The 25,878-nt window shown below is 43.9% G+C and overlaps 1 protein-coding gene across 3 annotated transcripts; it reads left to right on the forward strand.

Annotated features, from left to right (window-relative positions):
* Nucleotides 1-16,894: 16,894 nt before the first annotated feature.
* Nucleotides 16,895-25,843, forward strand: LOC106580306 (ubiquitin carboxyl-terminal hydrolase 30). 3 transcript variants are annotated; one of them, XM_014161167.2, is made up of 13 exons: nucleotides 16,895-17,010; nucleotides 17,620-17,729; nucleotides 17,840-18,022; nucleotides 18,201-18,304; nucleotides 21,269-21,367; nucleotides 21,500-21,545; nucleotides 21,631-21,725; nucleotides 21,839-21,898; nucleotides 22,127-22,213; nucleotides 22,329-22,409; nucleotides 23,816-24,038; nucleotides 24,286-24,394; nucleotides 24,533-25,843. In XM_014161167.2, exons 1-13 carry the CDS (start codon nucleotides 16,940-16,942, stop codon nucleotides 24,777-24,779), a joined length of 1,515 nt encoding a protein of 504 aa, XP_014016642.1. In that variant the 5' UTR covers nucleotides 16,895-16,939; the 3' UTR covers nucleotides 24,780-25,843. The 3 variants fall into 3 exon arrangements, with proteins under 3 accessions (XP_014016642.1, XP_014016644.1, XP_014016643.1); XM_014161169.2 differs by having other exon boundaries at nucleotides 16,925-16,997; XM_014161168.2 differs by having other exon boundaries at nucleotides 16,927-17,504.
* Nucleotides 25,844-25,878: the final 35 nt, after the last annotated feature.

Raw genomic sequence — 25,878 nt, forward strand, 5'->3', positions numbered from 1 at the left:
ATACTTTACAGAGAGGCTATATCTATATAAGCAGAGGAATGTGTGTGTGTGTGTGTGTGTGTGTGTGTGTGTGTGTTGGGGGGCTGTCATAAACACACACACCTGTAGTGAGGGGACACTGACACCCTCTCTGTCTTTCAAACCAATACACATATCACAAATTCTTATTTACAACGACAGCCTACCCCGGCCAAACCCGGACGACGCTGGGCCAATTGTGCACGCCCTATGGGACTCCCAATCATGGCAGGATGTGATTCAACCTTGATTCAAACCAGGGATTGTAGTGACACCTCTTACACTGAGATGCAGTGCCGTAGACCGCTGCACCACTCGGGAGCCCTAGAACTCTCTCTATATTTGTCTGTCTGTCACACACACACACACATATATATGCAGAGAGAAAATAAGAAGGGACATTGTCACAGGTCTGTGATAGGCTATAGGCTGTAAGCTTTTTGATCCCTTCACAATGATTATGGAATCAATCCTAACAATTTTTTATGCTAGTCAGGTTTGTATTTAAGATGTTATTTAGAACATTTCTGTGGATAAAGTAGAATGCTTTTTTAGCATGTGACAACCTGTGTAATACATTTTAGTCACCCAGGCGCCATTTTAAAATGAAAGCGAGGCTGAGGTGGGTACCCCCGGAAGTCGCTAGTCAAAACAACAATGCACTGGATTTATATCGATACATGGGCAGATGTTAGACTTTTTAAAATGTATTTTTAATTTAACTAGGCAAGTTAGTTAAGAACAAATTCTTATTTACAATGACGGCCAACCCCTAACGACGCTGGGACAATTGTGCGCCGCCCTATGGGACTTCCAATCACGGCCGGTTGTGATACAGCCTGTAACGTTAATCGAAACAGGGTCTGTAGTGACACCTCTAGCACTGAGATGCAGTGCCTTAGATCGCTGCGCTACTCGGGAGCCCTGTCTGCCCAAGGCAGTCAAACTAAGAGGTTACTGTAACTGGATCGAGGGTTACATTCACGATGTACAAGGTAAGATTATGTATTTGTACTTTTTTTTGCAGCTAGCTAGGTAGCTAACGTAACTTTGTAGGTTGAAAAAGGTGTAAAGTTGTTATTTTACATCGCTTATTTGACCATATTACTGAATGTTTTCAGCTATTCCTACATACAACATTTGTAGTTAAGTATTTAGTTAATGTTTCCTGTTGTTGTGCTTGCCATCTTGGTATAAGTATGGTTTCAGTCAGGAGGAGTGAGGCAGGCAGGTGTAGTTTGACAGCAATGTCACACATTGCCCTCACATTATTCGTACATAATTCAGGTAGATGCGGGTCAGTTAGGAAAGTAGGTGTCAATTGAGTAATTCTGTTTCTATCTGCAAATTAGGATAATATTACTTTAGGAACAAACGGATATTCGCTTGGATGCACGACTCTAATGGTAAGTGTGGAGGTATCAGTGTTGCCAACTAATTTTCAGGATAAGTTGCTAGAGGCAGGTTGATTTGTTGCTAAATGACGTTGTGATGTCATTACGTTGAATACACAATAACGTTACAGAAATTGACTGGCCATCTCGGATTTGTTCAGGTCCAGACTCCCACTCTTTTCTGTACTTCTGGCTGTACAATTTTGATTGAGACATGTTGATTGATGTTGTACGTTCTGTTCAAGATCAAACATTCATGACCAACTATATTTATTGGGTTTGGCTCGTCGAACCCGTACTACTGCTGCCGCAGTCAGCCAACAATGATTTGCAATGTACTGAAATTGCTGCTGGCCTGCTGCTGACGTCGCTTACAATGCACTTTTGCAGCCAGGCACGTGTGTTGTGACTAAGTGTGTGACAGAGAAAATCGTTTTTGTGTCATTTAGAGGGAAAATACGAGCATTTTAGCATTTGAGTCACTTTTCAAAAGTTCCAAATAAATGTTTTAAAGTAGCTTAATTTGTTGCTAGGTGCTGTTTGGAGAAAAAAAAAAGTTGCCAGGGTAGTCTGCTAAATCTAGCAACAAAATTGTTAAATTGGCATCACTGTGTTTGTTTGACGATATCCGATCCTCGTTTGCTAAGTCAAACGACACCGCTGGTCCTGCTCACACTGCCCTACCCTGTGCTTTGACCTCTTTCTCCCCTCTCTCTCCAGATGAAATCTCGCGTCTTGTGACGGCCGGCCGCCCAACAACCTGCCCACTTGACCCTATCCCCTCCTCTCTTCTCCAGACCATTTCCGGAGACCTTCTCCCCTTCCTCACCTCGCTCATCAACTCATCCTTGACCGCTGGCTACGTCCCTTCCGTCTTCAAGAGAGCGAGAGTTGCACCCCTTCTGAAAAAAACCTACACTCGATCCCTCCGATGTCAACAACTACAGACCAGTATCCCTTCTTTCTTTTCTCTCCAAAACTCTTGAACGTGCCGTCCTTGGCCAGCTCTCCTGCTATCTCTCTCAGAATGACCTTCTTGATCCTAATCAGTCAGGTTTCAAGACTGGGCATTCAACTGAGACTGCTCTTCTCTGTGTCACGGAGGCTCTCCGCACTGCTAAAGCTAACTCTCTCTCCTCTGCTCTCATACTTCTAGACCTATCTGCTGCCTTTGATACTGTGAACCATCAGATCCTCCTCTCCACCCTCTCCGAGTTGGGCATCTCCGGCGCGGCCCACGCTTGGATTGCGTCCTACCTGACAGGTCGCTCCTACCAGGTGGCGTGGCGAGAATCTGACTCCGAACCATGCGCTCTCACCACTGGTGTCCCCCAGGGCTCTGTTCTAGGCCCTCTCCTATTCTCGCTATACACCAAGTCACTTGGCTCTGTCATATCCTCACATGGTCTCTCCTATCATTGCTATGCAGACGACACACAATTAATCTTCTCCTTTCCCCCTTCTGATAAGCAGGCGGCGAATCGCATCTCTGCATGTCTGTCAGACATATCAGTGTGGATGACGGATCACCAGCTCAAGCTGAACCTCGGCAAGACGGAGCTGCTCTTCCTCCCGGGGAAGGACTGCCCGTTCCATGATCTCGCCATCACGGTTGACAACTCCCTTGTGTCCTCCTCCCAGAGTGCTAAGAACCTTGGCGTGATCCTGGACAACACCCTGTCGTTCTCCACTAACATCAAGGCGGTGACCCGATCCTGTAGGTTCATGCTCTACAACATTCGCAGAGTACGACCCTGCCTCACACAGGAAGCGGCGCAGGTCCTAATCCAGGCACTTGTCATCTCCCGTCTGGATTACTGCAACTCGCTGTTGGCTGGGCTCCCTGCCTGTGCCATTAAACCCCTACAACTCATCCAGAACGCCGCAGCCCGTCTGGTGTTCAACCTTCCCAAGTTCTCTCACGTCACCCCGCTCCTCCGCTCTCTCCACTGGCTTCCAGTTGAAGCTCGCATCCGCTACAAGACCATGGTGATTGCCTACGGAGCTGTGAAGGGAACGGCACCTCCATACCTTCAGGCTCTGATCAGGCCCTACACCCAAACAAGGGCACTGCGTTCATCCACCACTGGCCTGCTGGCCCCCCTACCTCTGAGGAAGCACAGTTCCCGCTCAGCCCAGTCAAAACTGTTCGCTGCTCTGGCACCCCAATGGTGGAACAAGCTCCCTCACGACGCCAGGACAGCGGAGTCAATCACCACCTTCCGGAGACACCTGAAACCCCACCTCTTTAAGGAATACCTAGGATAGGATAAAGTAATCCTTCTAACCCCCCCTTAAAATATTTAGATGCACTATTGTAAAGTGGGTGTTCCACTGGATATCATAAGGTGAATGCACCATTTTGTAAGTCGCTCTGGATAAGAGCGTCTGCTAAATGACTTAAATGTAAATGTAAATGTGTTTTATTCGTGTGCTAGGATTCCATGAACTGCGATCCACAAATGGAAGGTACTATATGTGTTTCAAATTTACCCAATTCCAATTTTCATCTGGAATAATAAAATGGTAATGTAATCCCTTAAATTACATCGCTTTTTACATTTTGTACAATTTATTTTTACCCCCTTTTTCTCCCCAATTTTGTGGTATCCAATTGTTAGTAGTTACTGTCTTGTCTCATCACTACAGCTCCCGTACGGACTCGGGAGAGGCGACGGTTGAGAGCCATGCGTCCTCCGAAACACAACCCAACCAAGCCGCACTGCTTCTTAACACAGCGCGCATCCAACCCGGAAGCCAGCCGCACCAATGTGTCAGAGGAAACACCATACACCTAGCAACCTGGTCAGCGTGCACTGCGCCCGGCCCGCCACAGGAGTCGCTAGTGCACGATGAGACAAGGATATCCCTGCCGGCCAAACCCTCCCTAACCCGGACGACGCTAGGCCAATTGTGCGCCGCCCCATGGGCCTCCCGGGCGCGGCCGGCTGCGACAGAGCCTGGGCTCAAACCCAGAGTGGCACAGCTACTGCGACCACTGCGCCACCCGGGATGCCACAAATGACATCCCTTTATGTTATTTTCAATTAGATATAATAGACCATAATTGAATAATTTTGACCCCACCAGACAGTTACAATACTTAGCAGTATTTTCTTCAAACCCCTCACTAGTGAAAATCCATAAATCTATGCAATAACCAAACCTTAATTTCAGGCAAGTAGCCTTTTTTTTGCATTGTTTTGGGTTCTGCTTTGATTTAGCCTAAGTTAATGCATTATGGAATTGTATGGACAATCCATATCTGTTCTTTGTGTGTCCCTTATGGAAGGTTCTAGTAGTTGAAACGCGTTGCAGTTGTTCGTCCTGATGTTCTAGGCTGACTGCACCCATATGTATTATTTTGTAAATATATTCTGTTAATAGTTAACTAAAGTTTGTCGCAACATCCCGACCGCCTACTCTTCTTCTTTCTTTGGATTACCTGCCATTTAGGAGTAAACCTTCCCACTGCCTTCATCTCACCTTATGGTGTGTTGAAATAAATATTATGTCTAACGTTACTTGTCTAACTTCCCTGGGCTAGGTCCCACCCTAGTCAACAGCCAGTGGAATCGCGTGGCGCGAAATAATGCTATAACTTCAATTTCTCAAACATATGACTATTTTACACCATTTTAAAGACAAGACTCTCGTTAATCTAACCACATTGTCCGATTTCAAAAAGGCTTTACAGCGAAAGCAAAACATTAGATTATGTCAGGAGAGTACCCTGCCAAAAATAATCACACAGCCATTTTCAAAGCAAGCATATATGTCACAAAAACCAAAACCACAGCTAAATGCAGCACTAACCTTTGATGATCTTCATCAGATGACACTCCTAGGACATTATGTTATACAATACATGCATGTTTTGTTCAATCATGTTCATATTTATATCAAAAACCAGCTTTTTACATTAGCATGTGATGTTCAGAACAAGCATACCCACCGAAAACTTCCGGTGAATTTACTAAATTACTCATGATAAACATTGACAAAATGCATAACAATTATTTTAAGAATTATAGATACAGAACTCCTTTATGCAAACGCTATGTCAGATTTTAAAATGGCTTTTCGGCGAAAGCACATTTTGCAATATTCTGAGTACATAGCTCGGCCATCACGGCTAGCTATTTTGACACCCACCAAGTTTGGGACTCACTAAACTCAGAATTACTATTAGAAAAATTGGATTACCTTTGCTGTTCTTCGTCAGAATGCACTCCCAGGACTTCTACTTCAACAACAAATGTTGTTTTGGTTCGAAATAATCCATAGTTATATTCAAATCGCTCTGTTTTGTTCGTGCGTTCAGGTCACTATCCGAAGGGTGATGCGCATTTCGTGACAAAAGATTTCAAAATATTCCATTACCGTACTTAGAAGCATGTCAAACGCTGTTTAAAATCAATTTTTATGCGATTTTTCTCGTAAAATAGCGATAATATTCCAACCGGGCAACGTTGTATTCATTCAAAGGCTGAAAGAAAAAAATGGAGAATTCTCGTGAACGCGCATCTCCAGTGTCACTGTCCCCAGGCTGACCACTCACAAATTCTCCTGCTGTTCTTCGCCCAGAGACAGCAGACACCCCATTCCACTTTCTGGCGGCTTTAGAGAGCCAATGAGAGCCTTAGAAAGTGTCACGTTACAGCACATATGCTGTATTTTCGATAGAGATGCAACAGAAGGACAACAAATTGTCAGACAGGGCACTTCCTGTATGGAATCTTCTCAGGTTTTGGCCTGCCATATGATTTCTGTTATACTCACAGAAACCATTCAAACAGTTTTAGAAACTTCAGAGTGTTTTCTATCCAAATATACTAATAATATGCAAATATTTGACTCTGGGCCCGAGTAGCAGGCAGTTTACTCTGGGCACGCTTTTCATCCGAACGTCAAAATACTGCCCCTTATCCCAAACAGGTTAAAGTTGGTTGCCAACCGCCATATAAAATCCTCAGAAGAAGAAGAAGGTGGAAAGGTGATACCCTGGTGCCATGGTAATAATAAATCATGGTGTATAGTTTATTCAGTGATGTACAGGACTGGACTTTGAAATGTTTGTAATTCCAGTTACATGATTGAAGCTTAAAATATGTCTATAATTGAAGTTAGCCTATTTGATTGAAGCTTGAGCTTTTTAATGAACTGTGAAATTATTGACGCTGGAGACATGTATTTTGATAATTAAATAGTCTTGTTTGAAAAGCATTTGTCATGGTATTCTTCTCAGGTAGAACAGTATATCAATCTATTGTACATCACAGAAATACAGGGTTCTCCCTTAAGCATTACAGTGGCTGTGTACATTGAGGGTTAGACAAATGGATAAATGCTTACAATAAACAATTCTTCATTCATTCCCATATAGTGGAAGTGGGTAGGGCCACAAGATAAGTGTTCTTTAAAAAAGTAGCCCTTGGAAAGTTGAGTACAGCACATACAAACCACAGCTGGTTAACTGAACTGGCGAGTGTCAGGGGGATCACGCTATCAAATATGTCTTCTAAGCCTGGCAATCAGCTTTCAGGGTGTCAGTCTTTAACCCCAGTGTACAACATGATGAACCTGGGATCACACTGGAAACTGAATGGTTGACTTCTTCGTGAGTCATTCTCCTTTGCCAGCCAATCTATTTCATCACGCACTGCCTCCAGCTGCTCTTCTGTAGGAAGGGGCTTCTGTGTAATCATGCTTTGGGAATAGCAGCTCTGCAACCTGGTTGGAACTGAAGATAAGCTGTCACGATATTTGTGAACTTGTATTTTCTGGTAATGTAAAAGAAGTGGGGATAATGTAGGATAATTAGCCTAATATTATAACAGAGATCGGCAGGTGTAAAATAGTTTACCATTTTTTAAATGTCAGTCAATGTGAACAATTCAGAATATTCATTACTGTAACAAAACATGAACTACAGAAATACTCACCATGGATCACCAACTAACTCCGCAGTGGGCTCATCTGTCTATCTTTTCAGCATTGACAGGGGCACTGTAAAAAGTGAAAGCAAATGTAACTATAATGATAGTGTAATTTCATAATCATTAGCATTTTAAACTAGTAGCTCAATTTAACTTACATTAACATTATACTTCTAAGAGGCCTCCTGGAATTGTCTGTTACTACACAAAAACAAAAATAGCCCTGTCAGGGTCCTCATCCAGCTGCCCTCGGCAAAGGGTTTAGAGCACACTTGTGTTTTACATTATATAAAATCATGAATACAGTGCATTCGGGAAAGTATTCAGACCCCTTCCCTTTTCCCACATTTTGTTACGTTACAGCCTTAGTCTAAAATGTATTAAATATATGTTTTTCCTCATCAATCTACACACAATACCCCATAATGACAAAGCGAAAACTGGTTTGAAGATTTTGCTTTTAAAAAAAAAATAAAACAAAATAGAAACACCTTATTTACATAAGTATTCAGACCCTTTGCTATGAGACTCAAAATTGAGCTCAGGTGCATCCTGTTTCCATTGATCATACTTGAGATGTTTCCACAACTTAATTTGAGTCCACCTGTGGTAAATTGAATTGATTGGATATGATTTGGAAAGGCACACACCTTTCTAAATAAAGGTCCCACAGTTGACAGTGCATGTCTGAGCAAAAACCAAGCCATGACGTTGAAGGAATTGTAAGTAGAGCTCCGAGACAGGATTGTGTCAAGGCACAGATATGGGGAAGGGTACCAAAACATTTCTGCAGCATTGAAGGTCCCCAAGAACACAGTGGCCTCCGTCATTCTTAAATGGAAGACATTTGGAACCACCAAGTCTCTTCCTAGAGCTGGCTGCCTGGCCAAACTAAGCAACCGGGGGAGAGGGGCCTCGGTCAGGGAGGTGACCAAGAACCCGATGGTCACTCTGCCAGAGGAGCTCTAGAGTTCTAGAGGGACTGGGAGACTAGTCAGGATCAAGGGAAAGATGAGCGGAGAAAAGTACAGAGAGATCCTTGATGAAAACCTGCTCCAGAGCGCATAGGACCTCAGACTGAAGGGAAGGTTCACCTTCCAACAGGACAACGATCCTAAGCACACAGCCAAGACAACGCAGGAGTGGCTTTGGGACAAGTCTCTTAATGTCCTTGAGTGGCCTGGACTTTAACCCGATTGATCTCTGGAGAGACCTGAAAATAGCTGTGCAGGGATGCTCTTCCTCCAACCTGACAGAGCTTGAGAGGATCTGCAGAGAAGAATGGGACAAACTCCCCAAAAACAGGTGTGCCAAGCTTGTAGTGTCATACCCAAGAAGACTCTAGGCTGTAATCGCTGCCAAAGGTGCTTCAACAAAGTACTAAGTAAAGGGTCTGAATACTTACGTAAATGTGAGTTTATTTATACATCTTTTTTTATACATTTACAAAGAAATCTAAAAAACTGTTTTTGCTTTGTCATTACGGGGTATTGTGTGTGGATTGAGGGGGGGAAAAACAATTTAATCAATTTTAGAACAAGGCTGAAACTTAACAAAATTTGGAAAAAGTGAAAGGGTCTAAATACTTTCCAAATGCACTGTATGTCAAACTTTTAGAATATATTTACCAAGTTACATTATGTGCTTTGGACATACACTACATGGCCAAGAGTATGTCGACACCCAATGCATAAACGGTTCTGTGTTTCCAAATTTGTGGCAACAGTTTGCGGAAGGCTCTTTACTGTTTCTGAGTTTATGGAATAAGCTATTTTCGCTTTAAGTTGACTTAAATGGTGCAGATCTCAGTTCCTTAACGCTTACGTTCACTGCTCCTACATTTTGACTCATCCTACTACAGTTTATACTTTTATATAATCTTTGTTGTTTTGTCTTTGTGTCACGTCCTGACCAGCAGATGGAGCTAGTGTTTTAGTTTTGGTCAGGAAGTGGCATGTTTGTGTTGGGTATGTTTGTATTGTTGATTGGGACTTCCAATTGAAGGCAGGTGTGTTGAGTTGCCTTTGATTGGAAGTCCTATATAGGTGTGTGTGTTTTTCTTTGGGGTTGTGGGTGGTTGTTTTGCACTGCGTTTTTTAGCCTGCAAACTGTTGCTGCTGTCGCGTTTATTGTTTCCTGTGGATGCTTTACTCCTGTTGTTGGGTCATTAAAAAATGAGTATTCACATACCTGCTGCGCCTTGGTTCATTTCAGAAGACAGCCGTTACAGAACCACCCACCAAAGGACCAAGCAGCAGAAGAGGAGGAAGCCACAGGAGAGAAAAAGGGAGGAATGGACATGGGAGGACGTCCTGGACGGCAAGGGAGCCTACACCTGGGAAGAGATCCTGGCCGGAAGGGATCGCCTCCCATGGGAACAGGTGGAGGCACTCAGGAGAGCGGAGGCAGCTGGACAGAGGAACCATCGGGAACGTTACGCTGGAACACGGTTGGCTAGGAAACCCGAGAGGCAGCCCCAAGATTTTTTTTGGGGGGGCACACGGGTAGCTTGGCCAGGCCAGGGAAGAGCCGTAAGCCAGCTACCCCTGACTACAGGGAGGTGCAATTGAGGTGGAGGGCGCCATGTTACGCTGTGGTACGCACCATCTCACCTATACGGACGCACAGCCCAGTTCGCCCAGTACCAGCGCCCCGCAGGTGCCAGGGCAAGGGGAGCATCGAGCCGGAAGGGGTGACGCCAACCCTGCACTCAAGACCGCCAGTGCGCCCTTTCGGTCCGGTGTTTCCCGCTAGACGCACTAGCATGGAGGTGCGTGTCTCCAGGCTGGCACATCCAATACCAGCCCCACGCATTAGGAGTCTAGTGTGTCAGCCCATCCTCTCCAGTCAACAGTCACCCGAGCTGCCCGCCAGTCAACAGTCACCCGAGCTGCCCGCCAGTCAACAGTCACCCGAGCTGCCCGCCAGTCAACAGTCGTCAGAGCTGCCCGCCAGTCAACAGTCGTCAGAGCTGCCCGCCAGTCAACAGTCGTCAGAGCTGCCCGCCAGTCAACAGTCGTCAGAGCTGCCCGCCAGTCAACAGTCGTCAGAGCTGCCCGCCAGTCAACAGTCGTCAGAGCTGCCCGCCAGTCAACAGTCGTCAGAGCTGCCCGCCAGTCAACAGTCGTCAGAGCTGCCCGCCAGTCAACAGTCGCCAGAGCTGCCCGCCAGTCAACAGTCGCCAGAGCGGCCAGACTGCCCTGAACTGCCAGAGCGGCCAGACTGCCCTGAAATGCCAGAGCGGCCTGCCTGCCCCCCGGCCCAGCCCGAGGGGCCATCCTGTCCCCCGGCCCAGCCCGAGGGGCCATCCTGTCCCCCGGCCCAGCCCGAGGGGCCATCCTGTCCCCCGGCCCAGCCCGAGGGGCCCTCCTGTCCCCCGGCCCAGCCCGAGGGGCCCTCCTGTCCCCCGGTCCAGCCCGAGGGGCCCTCCTGTCCCCCGGTCCAGCCCGAGGGGCCCTCCTGTCCCCCGGTCCAGCCCGAGGGGCCCTCCTGTCCCCCGGTCCAGCCCGAGGGGCCCTCCTGTCCCCCGGTCCAGCCCGAGTGGCCCGTCGGCCCGGCGCAGCTATCGGCGCCATCAAAGTGGGCGACGCCGAAGGTGGAGCGAGGTCCACGGCCTGCACCTGAGCCACCTCCAGGATAGGTGGGTTGGGGAGGGAGGGTGTAGCACAGTGCCGTCGGTGACGGCAGCCACCCTCCCTTCCCTCCCTTATTGTTTAGGGGTTATTGTTAATGGGTTTTTTGTTGGTGTTTTTCTGTTGGTAGGTGCATTCCGGGGTCTGCACCTTGAGGGGGGGGGGTACTGTCACGTCCTGACCAGCAGATGGAGCTAGTGTTTTAGTTTTGGTCAGGACGTGGCATGTTTGTGTTGGGTATGTTTGTATTGTTGATTGGGACTTCCAATTGAAGGCAGGTGTGTTGAGTTGCCTTTGATTGGAAGTCCTATATAGGTGTGTGTGTTTTTCTTTGGGGTTGTGGGTGGTTGTTTTGCACTGCGTTTTTTTAGCCTGCAAACTGTTGCTGCTGTCACGTTTATTGTTTCCTGTGGATGCTTTACTCCTGTTGTTGGGTAATTAAAAAATGAGTATTCACATACCTGCTGCGCCTTGGTTCATTTCAGAAGACAGCTGTTACACTTTGTCTATAGTTTCTCTTAATGCTAGGCGGTTACTAAACAATGTGAAGCGCATGGCCTTATTTTTATTTGCTAAACAATTTCGAAAATATTTTTTCAAGAGTCTCACTCAATTTCAGCTGATGCCAACTTCTGGAGGTCACAGTGGGGCAACGATATTTGGCTTTCCCATGGATCTGAACGCTCCGCTGGTGTCACTACAATGAAAAATACTATTGGTGGTAATATTCTACACTCGGAATGTGACCCCTTTGGTCACTTTATTTGTCTTGTGATCAGTTACAATGGCATTACGCTCATTACTGTAAACTTCGACGGGTACAACACCAAACATGAGAATGATGAGTTGCTTGAATCTATAGAGAAACATACTTCATTGGTTATCCAAATTCATTATAATTGATAGGAGGGGACTTTAATATTACTATAGATAATTCAACTGATAGATGGCCCCCAGGTAGGTCAACCAATCAGAATTTGGGTTTAATGCTTTTTATGGAAAAGTTTGATCTTACTGATATATGGAGAGAGAGGTTTCCGGCCGACAGATCGTTCACTTGGAGTAACAAAACAGGTTCCAGACAATCCAGAATAGATTTTTGGCTTATATCCAAATGTATTGATAGTGAGTGTGTTACTACAAATATTTGTACTACTCCCCTCACAGACCATAGGGCCATTTACATTGATATCAAAATATTTACCCCTGATACTAACCTTGGTAGAGCATCGTACTGGAAGCTAAATAGTTTGTTATTAAATAATGATATAGTTACATTTGAGGTTAAAGATCTGCTTTCACACTTTTGGGAAAGGGCTTGTGAAGAAAAATCTTATTGCAAGAACTGGGAGCTCTTTAAATTTGAGGTGTCCAAATACCTTAGAAAATATGGTAGTAATTTTGCTAAGACCAGAAGAACTGAGGAGGAAAAGGTGATCATTAAGGTAACTTCCCTTTCTCAGAGGTCCCCAGCCGGCCCCTCGGGGGAGGAGAAGATGGAACTGATTGAGTTACAAAATAAACTGGATCATATATATAGATTAAATAAACTGGATAATATATATAGATTAAAAGCAGAAGGAGCCTTTATTATATCTAGGAAAAAAATGGATTGAGGAGGGAGAACAGAATTCATCCTATTCCTTTAGACTTGAGAAATTTCACTCTACAAATAACACTATCCATAAGTTAAACATTGATGTTATTACAGATGACCAAAAATGAATCGCTAAATACTGTAGCAATTTTTACAGAAAATTGTATAGCTCTACGTACTGTCAGGAAACCACAGATACGTTTTTTTGACTCACTGAATAATGTTCACCCTATCAGTGATATAGAATCTAAACAGTATGATGAACCCATCAAAGTTGAAGAGATATAGAGTCTATCAAACATCTAAAGAACAATAAATCACCAGGTGTTGATGGAATTACATCAGAATTTTACAAATTATTTTCTGAACAAGTAGCTCCCTTCCTATTTGAAGTCTTTTTAGAGAGTATAAAAAACAATGTTCTCCCTCCTACAATGAGTCTGGGTTAATAACACTGATACCTAAGCCTAAAAAAGAAGTGCTGCTCATCGATAACTGCCGTCCAATTTGTCTTCTTAATAATTACTATAAGATATTAGCCTTACTACTTGCAAAAATAATTAAAGAAGTCCTGGATGCAATCATTGATGAAACAGTCTGGCATTATGAGGAACAGACATATTTCTAACAATGTCAGACTAGTATTAGACATACTTGACTACTCAGACCTAATAACCGAGGATAGCTTCATATTATTTTTAGATTTTTATAAGGCATTTGACACAGTAGAGCATCAGTTCCTCTTCCACTCCCTTGAGAGACTTGGCTTTGGGGATTTTTTCTGTAAGGCTATTAAGACTCTCTATACGAATGGTAACAGCTCTATCAAATTGAAATATGGCACCTCACCTAGATTTGAATTAAAGAGAAGAATTAGGCAAGATTGTCCTATCTCTCCGTACCTGTTTTTATTAATCACCCAACTTCTTACAAATTCTTAAAATAATAGTCCTGTACAAGGTATTTCCATAGCTGGTAAAGAAATTATTATAAGCCAGCTGGCTGACGATACTACACTTTTTCTGAAAGACGCTAACCAAATTCCCATATCGATCAATGTGATACAATCCTTTTCCAAAGTGGCTGGTCTATATCTTAACATTAATAAATGTGAACTCGTGGCTGTGAAAGATTGTGTGACACCTTCATATTATGGTATTCCAGTAAAAGAAGAACTTACATAACCATTACCAAGGATCAGAAGTCTAGAGGCTTACTAAATTTTAACCCTCTTATTAAAAAAACCCAGAAGAAGCTAAATCAATGGCTACAGAGGGACTTATCTTTGAAAGGAAGAGTCCCAATAACCAAGGCTGAAGGTATCTCTAGACTAACATATGGCGCTCTATCTTTATATCTTGACTGTAAAATAAGCAAGGAGAGAGACCAGATGCTTTTCAACTTTCTGTGGAAAAACCGTACCCATTACATTAGGAAAACTGTTGTAATGAACACTTATGAGAATGGTGGGCTGAATTTTCTGGACTTTACTACCTTAAATAATACTTTTAAGATCATCTGGATAAAACAATTCTTAAGAAGACCCACTATGTGGAATTGTATTCCTCATCATGTCTTCTCTACTTTTAGTGGCCTTAACTTCATGTTGGTTTGCAATTATAATATTGACAAAGTTCCAGTGAAACCTTCTGCTTTTCATTGGCAGGTTTTCTTGTCACGGTCCTTAATTTATAATCATAATTTTTCTCCACACAGATATTATATATGGAATAATCGGGATATATTGTATAAAAATACTTCTTTGTTTTTAGAATATTGGTTCTGAAATAATATCCTATTGGTGAGCCAACTGGTAAATGCAGAGGGTCTTTTACTTAGTTATAAGGAATTTTTATCACTTTACAAGGTCCCTGTAACACCTAAAGATTTTGCAATTGTTTTAGATGCCATTCCCTCAGTTGTTGCTTTATTATTCAGGAACGTGTCAAGACCTGACCCTCAGAGCCGACCTTCCGTTGACCCTGTTGACTCATCAGTAGGAAAGATTTGTTTCTCTTTTGATCATTCAACAACAGAGCTATATGAACCTTGTTTCAGCAGGATGTTGTATCTATACCTTATGTCATGCCTTATTGGAATGGATTTATTGATAATATCTGTTGGGAAAAAGTTTGGATGTTGCCACACACATACCTACTTGTTAACAAAATTAAGGAAGTTTCCTTTAAAATTATTTATAAATACACTGCTCAAAAAAATAAAGGGAACACTTAAACAACACAATGTAACTCCAAGTCAATCACACTTCTGTGAAATCAAACTGTCCACCTAGGAAGCAACACTGATTGACAATACATTTCACATGCTGTTGTGCAAATGGAATAGACAACAGGTGGAAATTATAGGCAATTAGCAAGACACCCCCAATAAAGGAGTGGTTCTGCAGGTGGGGACCACAGACCACTTCTCAGTTCCTATGCTTCCTGGCTGATGTTTTGGTCACTTTTGAATGCTGGCGGTGCTTTCACTCTAGTGGTAGCATGAGACGGAGTCTACAACCCACACAAGTGGCTCAGGTAGTGCAGCTCATCCAGGATGGCACATCAATGCGAGCTGTGGCAAGAAGGTTTGCTGTGTCTGTCAGCGTAGTGTCCAGAGCATGGAGGCGCTACCAGGAGACAGGCCAGTACATCAGGAGACGTGGAGGAGGCCGTAGGAGGGCAACAACCCAGCAGCAGGACCGCTAGCTCCGCCTTTGTGCAAGGAGGAGCAGGAGAAGCACTGCCAGAGCCCTGCAAAATGACCTCCAGCAGGCCACAAATGTGCATGTGTCTGCTCAAACGGTCAGAAACAGACTCCATGAGGGTGGTATGAGGGCCCGACGTCCACAGGTGGGGGTTGTGCTTACAGCCCAACACCGTGCAGGACGTTTGGCATTTGCCAGAGAACACCAAGATTGGCAAATTTGCCACTGGCGCCCTGTGCTCTTCACAGATGAAAGCAGGTTCACACTGAGCACGTGACAGACGTGACAGAGTCTAGAGACACCGTGGAGAACGTTCTGCTGGCTGCAACATCCTCCAGCATGACCGGTTTGGCGGTGGGTCAGTCATGGTGTGGGGTGGCATTTCTTTGGGGGGCCGCACAGCCCTCCATGTGCTCGCCAGAGGTAGCCTGACTGCCATTAGGTACCGAGATGAGATTCTCAGACCCCGTGTGAGACCATATGCTGGTGCGGTTGGCCCTGGGTTCCTCCTAATGCAAGACAATGCTATACCTCATGTGGCTGGAGTGTGTCAGCAGTTCCTGCAAGAGGAAGGCATTGATGCTATGGACTGGCCCGCCCGTTCCCCAGACCTGAATCCAATTGAGCACATCTGGGACATCATGTCTCGCTCCATCCACCAACGCCACGTTGCACCACAGACTGTCCAGGAGTTGGCGAATGCTTTAGTCCAGGTCTGGGAGGAGATCCCTCAGGAGACCATCCGCCACCTCATCAGGAGCATGCCCAGGCATTGTAGGGAGGTCATACAGGCACGTGGAGGCCACACACACTACTGAGCCTCATTTTGACTTGTTTTAAGGACATTACATCAAAGTAATCAGCCTGGGCATGTGGTTTTCCACTTTAATTTTGAGTGTGACTCCAAATCCAGACCTCCATGGGTTGATAAATTGGATTTCCATTGATTATTTTTGTGTGATTTTGTTGTCAGCACATTTCATTCAGATCTAGGATGTGTTGTTTAAGTGTTCCCTTTATTTTTTTTGAGCAGTATATTATCCTGCCAACCATTATATGAAGAAGTTTAAGGAAAACATCAACTCAAATTGTTCCTTTTGTAATGACCACCCAGAAACAGTGTTGCATCTTTTTTGGCATTGTATTCATGTAAGAAACTGTGGCAAGACATCAGTAGATTTATAATTGAACACATTTATGAAGATCTGACACTATTATGGAGAGATGTACTGCTTGGATTCTTTACCTACGATAGAAATAAGCTGAAACATTTTATGTAATTCATTTCATTATTCTTTTGGACAAATTTCATATTCACAAATGTAAATTTACAAACAAAACACCACATTTTCTTACCTTACAAAAAAAAATTGAACTGTATTTTAAGACAATTAAATACTCTTGTTAGAATAAGTGTATGTATGTCCCTTAAGGTCCTTGTGTAATGTGATATTGTACCCCCTAGCCCAATTGTCCTTTGTATATTATTTATATATACTTGTGTTCCCACATGTACTTCCTGTATTGAGGTTGTTAATTATAAAAAATAAAAATAAGAAGTCTGCGACAAATGACTTCCTGTACAGCTGTGTTTGGTCCGTCAAAAATCCAAAGACTCCCAATTTAAGTTCCACTACATTAGCTCCGAGAGTATGCCGTGGTGCAGACCAGCGACATCTGAAAAGCTTATTCGGGAGTTCCTGTACTCTGGTACCATTGTCAGGTCAGACCTGAATGTTTTACAAGGTCTTTCTTTTCGCGCATTAAATGTGTGATTGTGTCGGGGTTTAGCGAAGTGTAGTCAATGAGCTTGCTCTTTCTTAGTGCGCAGTTCGAACGACGTTTTTAAGTGGCGCACACACAAACGACGCCAAAGCAATCGAGTACTGTTGATCTGACTGCATCAATCTGAAATTAACGAGTTGACGGACTACTTTTATGGGATTACCATACCACCTGTTAGCAAAATTCCAACATGTTTTAGAGAAGTCGTTGTGCGTTGTGTCGTAGTAGAGGATGTCAAAAAGAGCAATCTACAGTAACTAACGTTTATAGGCAGTCTGTCAAGTCGACAGGACTGCCTGTCGTTGGCTGGCGAACATGTCACATGTTCGGCAAATGAAATTCGACTCACATGAACCAGGAATTATCTAGTAAACAGGGTTATTGAGCTAAATTGGCCTCCGCTGCTGCTTTGGATACATTAGAGTTTGTTAGGTATGGACATACAATATATTCAGAGTAACTAAAGGGAAACGCATTTATTGTCCCAACAGTTCAGTCTTTTCTGTGAGACTGTCAATAATATGTATCACTTCGGAATATTTTTCAGGAACAAAATTATGAAAAACTGGGGAGTCATTGGTGGAATAGCGGCTGCCATGGCTGCTGGAGTGTATGTTCTATGGGGTCCAATTACGGACAGCAAGAAAAGGAAGAAAGGTAAACTTGCCTAATGTCTGTGTAGGCAGTTAAAGATGGGATCACTAATGTATGTAGGTGGATGTTTATGAGGGCCATTGACTGTATACTAAAAAAAGTATCCACCATAGGCATGGTACCAGGCCTGCTGAACCTGGGAAACACCTGCTTCATGAACTCTCTACTCCAGGGCCTGGCAGCCTGCCCTTCCTTCGTCAAGTGGCTGGAGGAGTTCACTAGCTGCAAAGGTGTGTCAGAGGGCGAGCCAGAGAAGGACCCTGAACTTTCCACAACTCTCCTGCAGCTTCTCAAAGGTAGTGATGGGCGAAGAAGGATTCAGAATCCCTGTATGCTCAATTGTTAGACTCTATGGTTGCAACCCACATGGCACCCTATACCCTATGGTGCACTACTTTTGACCAGGGCCCATGTAATGCACTATATAGGGTACCATATGGGATGCACCCTGACAGTACATTCTCTGATTTGCAGCACTGTCAAACGACAACACTGGGGAGGAGGATGTGCTGGATGCAGGGCGTCTGCTGGAGGTCCTCAGACTCTACAGGTGGCACATCAGTTCCTTTGAGGAACAGGTACGTTATCCTTACTTGTTAAGCATTTGGGAGCATTATTTCAGAGCATTCAAGTCAATATTATTGTCTTTAATCTGTTCCCCATAAGAATTCTGCTCCACGTTCAAAACCAAATAAAAGGCAGCCCTTCCAGTCGAAGCTCACATCCACTACAAGACCATGGTACTTTCCAATGGAGCAGCAAGAAATCCCCCTATGGATTTCACATGACTTGGCAGGGGAACAGCCATGGGTGGGCCTGGGAGGGCATAGGACCACCCACTGCGGCGTCAATCAGAAAAAGTTTTATATTACAGACAGAAATACTCTTCAGCACCCCCCCCCCCACCCAGATGTGGAGCTCCTGGGCTTGTGTGGTTACACGTGGTCTGTGGTTGTGAGGCCGGTTGGACTTACTGCCAAATTCTCTAAAATGACATTAAAAGCTATAGTTGACTTCTGAAAAACTCAAAAGGAGGTAAAAACAAGTGGAAAGAGGAACTATGGTAGAAATTAACATTAAATTCTCTGGCAACAGTTCTGGTGGACATTCCTGCAGTCAGGATGCCAATTGCACGCTCCCTCAACTTCAGACATCTGGCCTTGTGTTGTGTGACATTTTAGTGGCCTTTTATTGTCCCCAGCACAAAGTGCACCTGTGTAATGATCATGCTTTTTAATCCGTTTCTTGATATGCCACACCTGTCAGGTGGATGGATTATCTTGGCAAAGGAGAAATGCTCACTAATAGAAACAAATGTGTGTACAACATTTTGAGAGAAATAAGCATTTTGTGCATATGGAACATTTCTGGGATTTTTTTTATTTCAGCTCATGAAACACGGAACTAACACTTTACATGTTGCATTTTATATTTTTGTTCAGTCTATGACTGAGATATGTGGTCGTCCTACCTACACTACATGACCAAAAGTATGTGGACACCTGCTCGTCGAACATCTCATTCCAAAATCATGGGCATTATTATGGAGTTGGTTCCCCCATTTGCTGCTATAACAGCCTCCACTCTTCTGGGTAGGCTTTCCACTAAATGTTGGAACATTGCTGCAGGGACTTGCTTCCATTCATCCACAAGAGCTTTAGTGTGGTCGGGCACTGGTGTTGGGCGATTAGGCCTGGCTCGCAGTCGGTGTTGCAATTCATCCCAAAGGTGTTTCGATGGAGTTGAGGTCAGGGCTCGGTGCAGGCCAGTCAAGTTCTTCCACACCAATCTCGACAAACCATTTCTGTATGGACCTCGCTTTGTGCACGGGGGCATTGTCATGCTGAAACAGGAAATGGGCTTCCCCAACTGTTGCCACAAAGTTGGAAGCACAGAACCGTCTAGAATGTCATTGTATGCTGTAGCGTTTAGATTTCCCTTCACTGGAACTAAGGGGCCTAGCCCGAACCATGAAACCAGCCCCAGACCATTATTCCTCCTCCACCAAACTTTACAGTTGGCACTATGCATTGGGGCAGGTAGCGTTCTCCTGGCATCCGCCAAACCCATATTTGTCTGTTGGACTGCCAGGTGGTGAACTAAAGGTAAAGGAGGACTGAGCACGCCCCCATTCTCATCGACGGGGCTTTGCATCCACATCACCAACAAACTATCATGGTCCAAACACACCAAGACAGTTGTGAAGAGGGCACTACAAAGCCTATTCCCCCTCAGGAGACTGAAAAGATTTGGCATGGGTCCTCAGATCCTCAAAAGGTTTTACAGCTACACCATCGAGAGCATCATAACTGGTTGCATCACTGCCTGGTATGGCAACTGCTCGGCCTCCGACCGCAAGGCACTACAGAGGGTAGTGCGTACGGCCCAGAACATCACTGGGGCCAAGCTTCCTGCCATCGAGGACCTCTATACCATTCGGTGTCAGAGGAAGGCCCTAAAAATGGTCAAAGACTCCAGCCACCCTAGTCATAGACTGTTCTCTCTGCTACCGCACGGCAAGCGGTACTGGAGCGCTAAGTCTACGGCCAGAAGGCTTAACATCTTCTACCCCCAAGCCATAAGACTCCTGAACAGCTAATCAAATGGCTACCCAGACTATTTGCATTGTCGTCGTCCCCCTTTTACACTGTTGCTATGCTCTGTTTATTGTCTATGCATAGTCACTTTAACTCTACCTACATGTACAAATTAGCTCGACTAACCGGTACATTAACTCTGTACCGGTACCCCTTGTATTTAGCCTCGCTACTGTTATTTTACGGCTGCTCTTTAATTATATATATTTTTTACTTAACACTTCTTTTTCCCAACTGCTTTGTTGGTTAAGGGCTTGTAAGTAAGCATTTCATCTGTTGTATTCGGCCCATGTGAAGCGTGACTCATCACTCCAATGGCGGCGAGCTTTACACCACTTCAGCCGACGCTTGGCAATGCACATTGTGATCTTAGACTTGTGTGTGGCTGCTCGGCCATGGAAACCCATTTCATGAAGCTCCCCACAAACGGTTATTGTGCTCATGTTTCTTCGAGGCAGTTTGGAACTCAGTAGTGAGTGTTGCAACTTACCAGCACTCGGCGGTCTTTTTCTGTGAGCTTGTGTGTCTTACCACGTTGCAGCTGAGCCTTTGCACCTAGACGTTTCCACTTCATAATAACAGCACTTACAGTTGACCGGGGCAGCTCTAGCAGGGCAGAAATTTGACTAAGCTACCTGTTGGAAAGGTGGCATCCTTTGACAGTGCCATGTTGAAAGTCACTGAGCTCTTCAGTAAGGCCATTCTACTGCCAATGTTTGTCTATGGAGATTGCATGGCTGTGTGCTCAATTTTCTACACCTGTCAGCAACGGTGTGGCTGAAATAACTGAATCCACTAATTTGAAGGGGTATCCACATACATAAGAGTATCTTAAGATGAATGCACTAACTACGTCACTTTGGATAAGAGCGAGTGCTATATGACTAAAATGTAAATATATAAGGTATATTGGTTTAATCTCTCGTCCCTATTTACTTTTCTTAGGATGCCCATGAGCTCTTCCATGTCCTCACCTCTTCCCTGGAGGAGGAGCGAGACCGACAGCCCAAAGTCACCCACCTCTTTGACATTCAGTCCCTTGAGGTAAGTTCTCAATCCCCTTCCTTTAATACTCACAGTCCTGCTAAGCTTTGTTTCTTTCAGCACAGTGTGTTTTTGATGTAAGTTAATTGTATTTTTGCCTTCTGACTTCTGTTCCTTTGTTTTTGGCATCAGAGTCTCCCAGATATAGATGATAAGACCTTAAGCTGCAAGAGTCGAGGTAAGGAGGCAAATAGTGATGTGTGGAATATTTTACAAGAGAAGTAGGTTTTGGGAAAATGGGAAAACTACATTTGCTCTTCCAGGCCCTCTTCATCCTTTACGAAGTCCTTGGAAGTTTCCACATCCTTTCCATGGCCGCCTAACAAGCAATATGGCTTGCAAGCGTTGCGAACAACAGGTGATTAATGTATTTGTTTATTTTTCTTATCACGTGAATATCAGATATTTGGCAGTGTACTGTCATTAAATCAGTGGTTTGTTTGTGCTAATAATTCATTTTCTTGTTCGCAGAGTCCAGTGCGATATGACTCTTTCGACAGCCTCTCCTTATCCATCCCTTCGCCGCAATGGGTAAGCAGAATGGGTGACGGGAGAAAAAATACATGACGGAAACCTTGAAATCATTCAGGTGAAGGTTTTCCTTGTACCACTGGTGGTACAAATATCATTGATGTGTACACCAAGGTAGCTGGAGCAAAATCTTGCACGAGTACAAGTAACCCTGTTCTACAAGACTGTATGTAAAATAATAGCTTGTGAGCTACAGTATATGCAATGTGCTGAGTATATTTCCCTTAGGGCTGGCCTATCTCTTTGGATCACTGTCTCCAGCACTTCATCTCTTCAGAGACCATTAAAGAGGTGGAGTGTGAAAACTGCACCAAGGTACTAGTCTTCACTTGGTTGGTTAAGAAAGAGGAACTGTACTTCTGTGAGCCTATGGGTATGTTATTTTGGAGCTTTAGAATGAACCTTGTTTTGACATCTTCTCTCCCGTCAGCTTCAACAAGGCGCCTTAGTGAATGGGCATGTCCTGGAAAGCCAGAGGACAACCTTCATCAAACAGCTTAAACTGGGAAAGGTAATGGTCTTTCCCACTAACCATGTTTCTATGCAAGTCAAGTCAAAACGTATACACAGAAATTGCTGTGATAGACACAGGAAGTTTCGGCACAATTTTAGAAATGCCGACAGATAATTTGTTCGTTCGACATGGTGGGATCTTTTTGTATTGGTAAAATTAATTATACAAGAAATGGCGGTGGAAACATCCTTTATGCGCAAATATTGATTAGATAACCATCATATCGAAGTAAACTTTGAGTCACACAATAATATGGTGTGTGGTCTTCCCACTACGACTCAGGAAACCATGCAGTTTATTAGACTACGCTGCCCTACTAAGGCAAAACGCCGTAACTACGAATTTGGTCAGAAATGTTTGATCTGTTGTAATGGCCAGGTATATTATCTGATTTAATGTTGGCATTTAGTTTCTTGACACAAGAACGAGCCAGTTGATCCGAATATATTATGGAGTATCAGAAATTCCTGTCTAGACAAAGGGAGTTACTGCATTTTGCCTTTTGTAGTGCAGTGCAGATGAAACAAGTTATGAACTTCACAGGGTGGTGAAAGTGCACGGTGATGAGCTTGATGCTCCTTTCCAATAAATATCCAGGGTCGTATTTTCAGTAGTTGAAAATGCAATGGAAACACATTGGACTTAAGATTTTTATTCGGTACATCAATCAAATATATTTAAAGCCCTTTTTACATCAGCAGATGTCAGAAAGTGCTTATACAGAAACCCAGCCTAAAACACCAAACAGCAAGCAATGCAGATGTAGAAGCACAGTTGGCTAGGAAAAACTCCCTAGAAAGGCAGGAACCTAGGAAAAAACCGACAGAGGAACCAGGCTCTGGGTGGCCAGTCCTCTTCTGGCTGTGCTGAGTGGAGATAAGAGTTTATGGCCATTAAGGCCAAATCGTTCTTCAAGCTGTTCATATATGACCCACAGGGTCAAAAAATAATCGGTGATTATAGAGAGTGCAACAGGTCAGCACCTCAGGAGTAAATGTCAGTTGGCTTTTCATAGCCGAGCATTGAGGTCGAGACAGCAGGTGCGGTAGGGCGGGAGAGAGATGGGGAGAGGGAGGAAACTACATGAAACGTAAGCAAAAAAGTAAATTTTGTTTGCACTACATCACGGAATGATTTCTATCTGCAACAAAATGTGCCGATTTTAGAATATTCACATGAAAATCTGTCGCCAATTGGATGGAAACCTGCCTATTGTGACCTACTTGATGATATGTGAAACAATTGCTGTGTACTAAATGGTTTCACTGCTTTACTGGTATCCCCCTGCACACATCACTATCAGATGCATTTGTGTCTGGCTTCAGCATATCCTTGTCCTCAGTTATGTGACATACTGTATACAGGTATATGACGGTGTGTGTTTGTGTGACTCCTCCCTCCAGCTCCCACAGTGTCTCTGTATTCACCTGCAGAGACTGACATGGTCTAATGAGGGTACGCCCATAAAGAGACAGGAACATGTCCAGATCTCAGAGTACCTGTCTATGGACCGCTACAAACACCGAGCAACCGTTCAGAGGCTCCAGCGCATTAACTGTACTCCCAAAACCATTAAAGCAGAGGATTCAGGAGAGGCTGCAGATAAGACCCCTCCCAATGGCAAAGGTACGGTGAAATCACTTTCCTGGGACTAAATGGCTTGTCTTATGACCTCTTATTACCTTTTCAGCTTGAGAGGACTGAGAACGGTCATGATTGTTCTTAGCAGGTTCTTGGAAATTGGCCTTAGATTATTTGGGATTTGTTTGAGGACAGATACTCCAGATTACTCTCATAATGTAATTGTTATTTTACAGACCCTTGAAAGGCCTTGTACAACAGTAAGATCATACTGTATTCTACTTATTTTCAGATATAGAACACCATAACAAGAACAAGCCTCTGTCCAATGGAACCTGTTCGTCTGTCTTTCTCCATTCTCCTGGGTTGAACCCACAGGTCAACCTCACATATGACTACAGGTAAACACAACCTGATCATCTTAAACAGCCTTTTCATATCAATAAAGAGAAGAACCAATTATTCAAAATCAGATAAATTGTCTTGAATTATAGTGTGTACTCTGATAACACTGTTGAATACACCATGTCTCTCCACAGCTCCTCAGAATACCACTTTCAACTGATGGCTGTGTTGGTTCACCATGGTGACATGCACTCAGGACACTTTGTCACTTACCGCCGCTGCCCTCCCTCGCCCCGCAGCCCCTCTCCATTCAGCTCCCAGTGGCTGTGGGTTTCAGATGACTCTGTACGCAAGGCCAGTCTGCAGGAGGTGCTGTCCTCCAACGCCTACCTACTCTTCTATGAGCGGGTGAGACGGCTCCGTCTACTGTTGGAGGAGTAGAGCCCCGGAGCACTGAGACAGACTGGACACCTACTCCCCTGCCAACCCATACCACCACAGCCATGAGTGCCACAGAAAACACCCCTCAGAAGTGTAATTCTCCAGCCCAATGGCTTACCTGTAGGATTGTGCTTTAACAGTACAAAAGATTATGCTGCTCTACTTTGACCTGTCATATTAAAATCATGAATGTACCCCTGGTCTTTTACAGCGATTTAGGAGGCACTGCCTTTTAGATCCCAGAGATTGCCTACCTGTAGGAATGATTGGACTGTTGTCAAAAACATCTCAGAATACTGGTAGTCGTTTCACAAAGATTTGCGTTACTTCAACCAAGATGTTTTACGCTTAATGGGTGTTACTAGATTAGGAAATGTGGAGGTACTTGATATGTAATCACTGTCCTCAGCCATTTCAGTCTGGAAATAATCACTCAATATATTGTAAAATGTAGGTTTATTTAAAATAATGCAATGTTTAAATTGACATTGTATATAAGCTGCTGTATATTACATTTTTCTACGTGTGTAACAAATTCAGAATACTGTAATAACGTGCAGGTGGTTTGGATTGTAGTCTAGCTCCACATGTCTGCAGACCAGTTACTTTCGTCTAGAATCATTTCTGCAGTTGTTGCACAAGATCTCATGGTATCAAGCTAATGTGTATATTGTTATTTTTGTTCCTAAATGATATTGAAGCAACATGAGTTTTACAACTCTTTTATAGAGCAGCGGAATTGGAATTGATAGCAATGTAACAAATTTACCCCAAATATTGTCTGATTTGCCAAAGTGTTTAAAGTTGTGGTGGCAGTGTGTACAACTACACAATCTAAGTGTGTATTGCTCAACAAGCATACCAGTTGTTATAAATACTGCCATTTACTCACTCTCCTCCTAGTATTGAATTAGGATGCAACCTCTAAATAACCCTCTAACCCATTTTCTGATCAATTTGCACTATTGTATATTTTGAAGATTTGTGTGTGTGTGAGATCTGTCAAAAAGTTGATTGTTTTCATAGATACAATTATGAAAATAAAAAATCTATGTAAAGAGTTACCACATGACTGAATTGTATGAATTGGACCATGAAC

This window comes from Salmo salar, chromosome ssa20 (assembly GCF_905237065.1).
Source record: "Salmo salar chromosome ssa20, Ssal_v3.1, whole genome shotgun sequence".
NCBI lineage: Eukaryota > Metazoa > Chordata > Actinopteri > Salmoniformes > Salmonidae > Salmo > Salmo salar.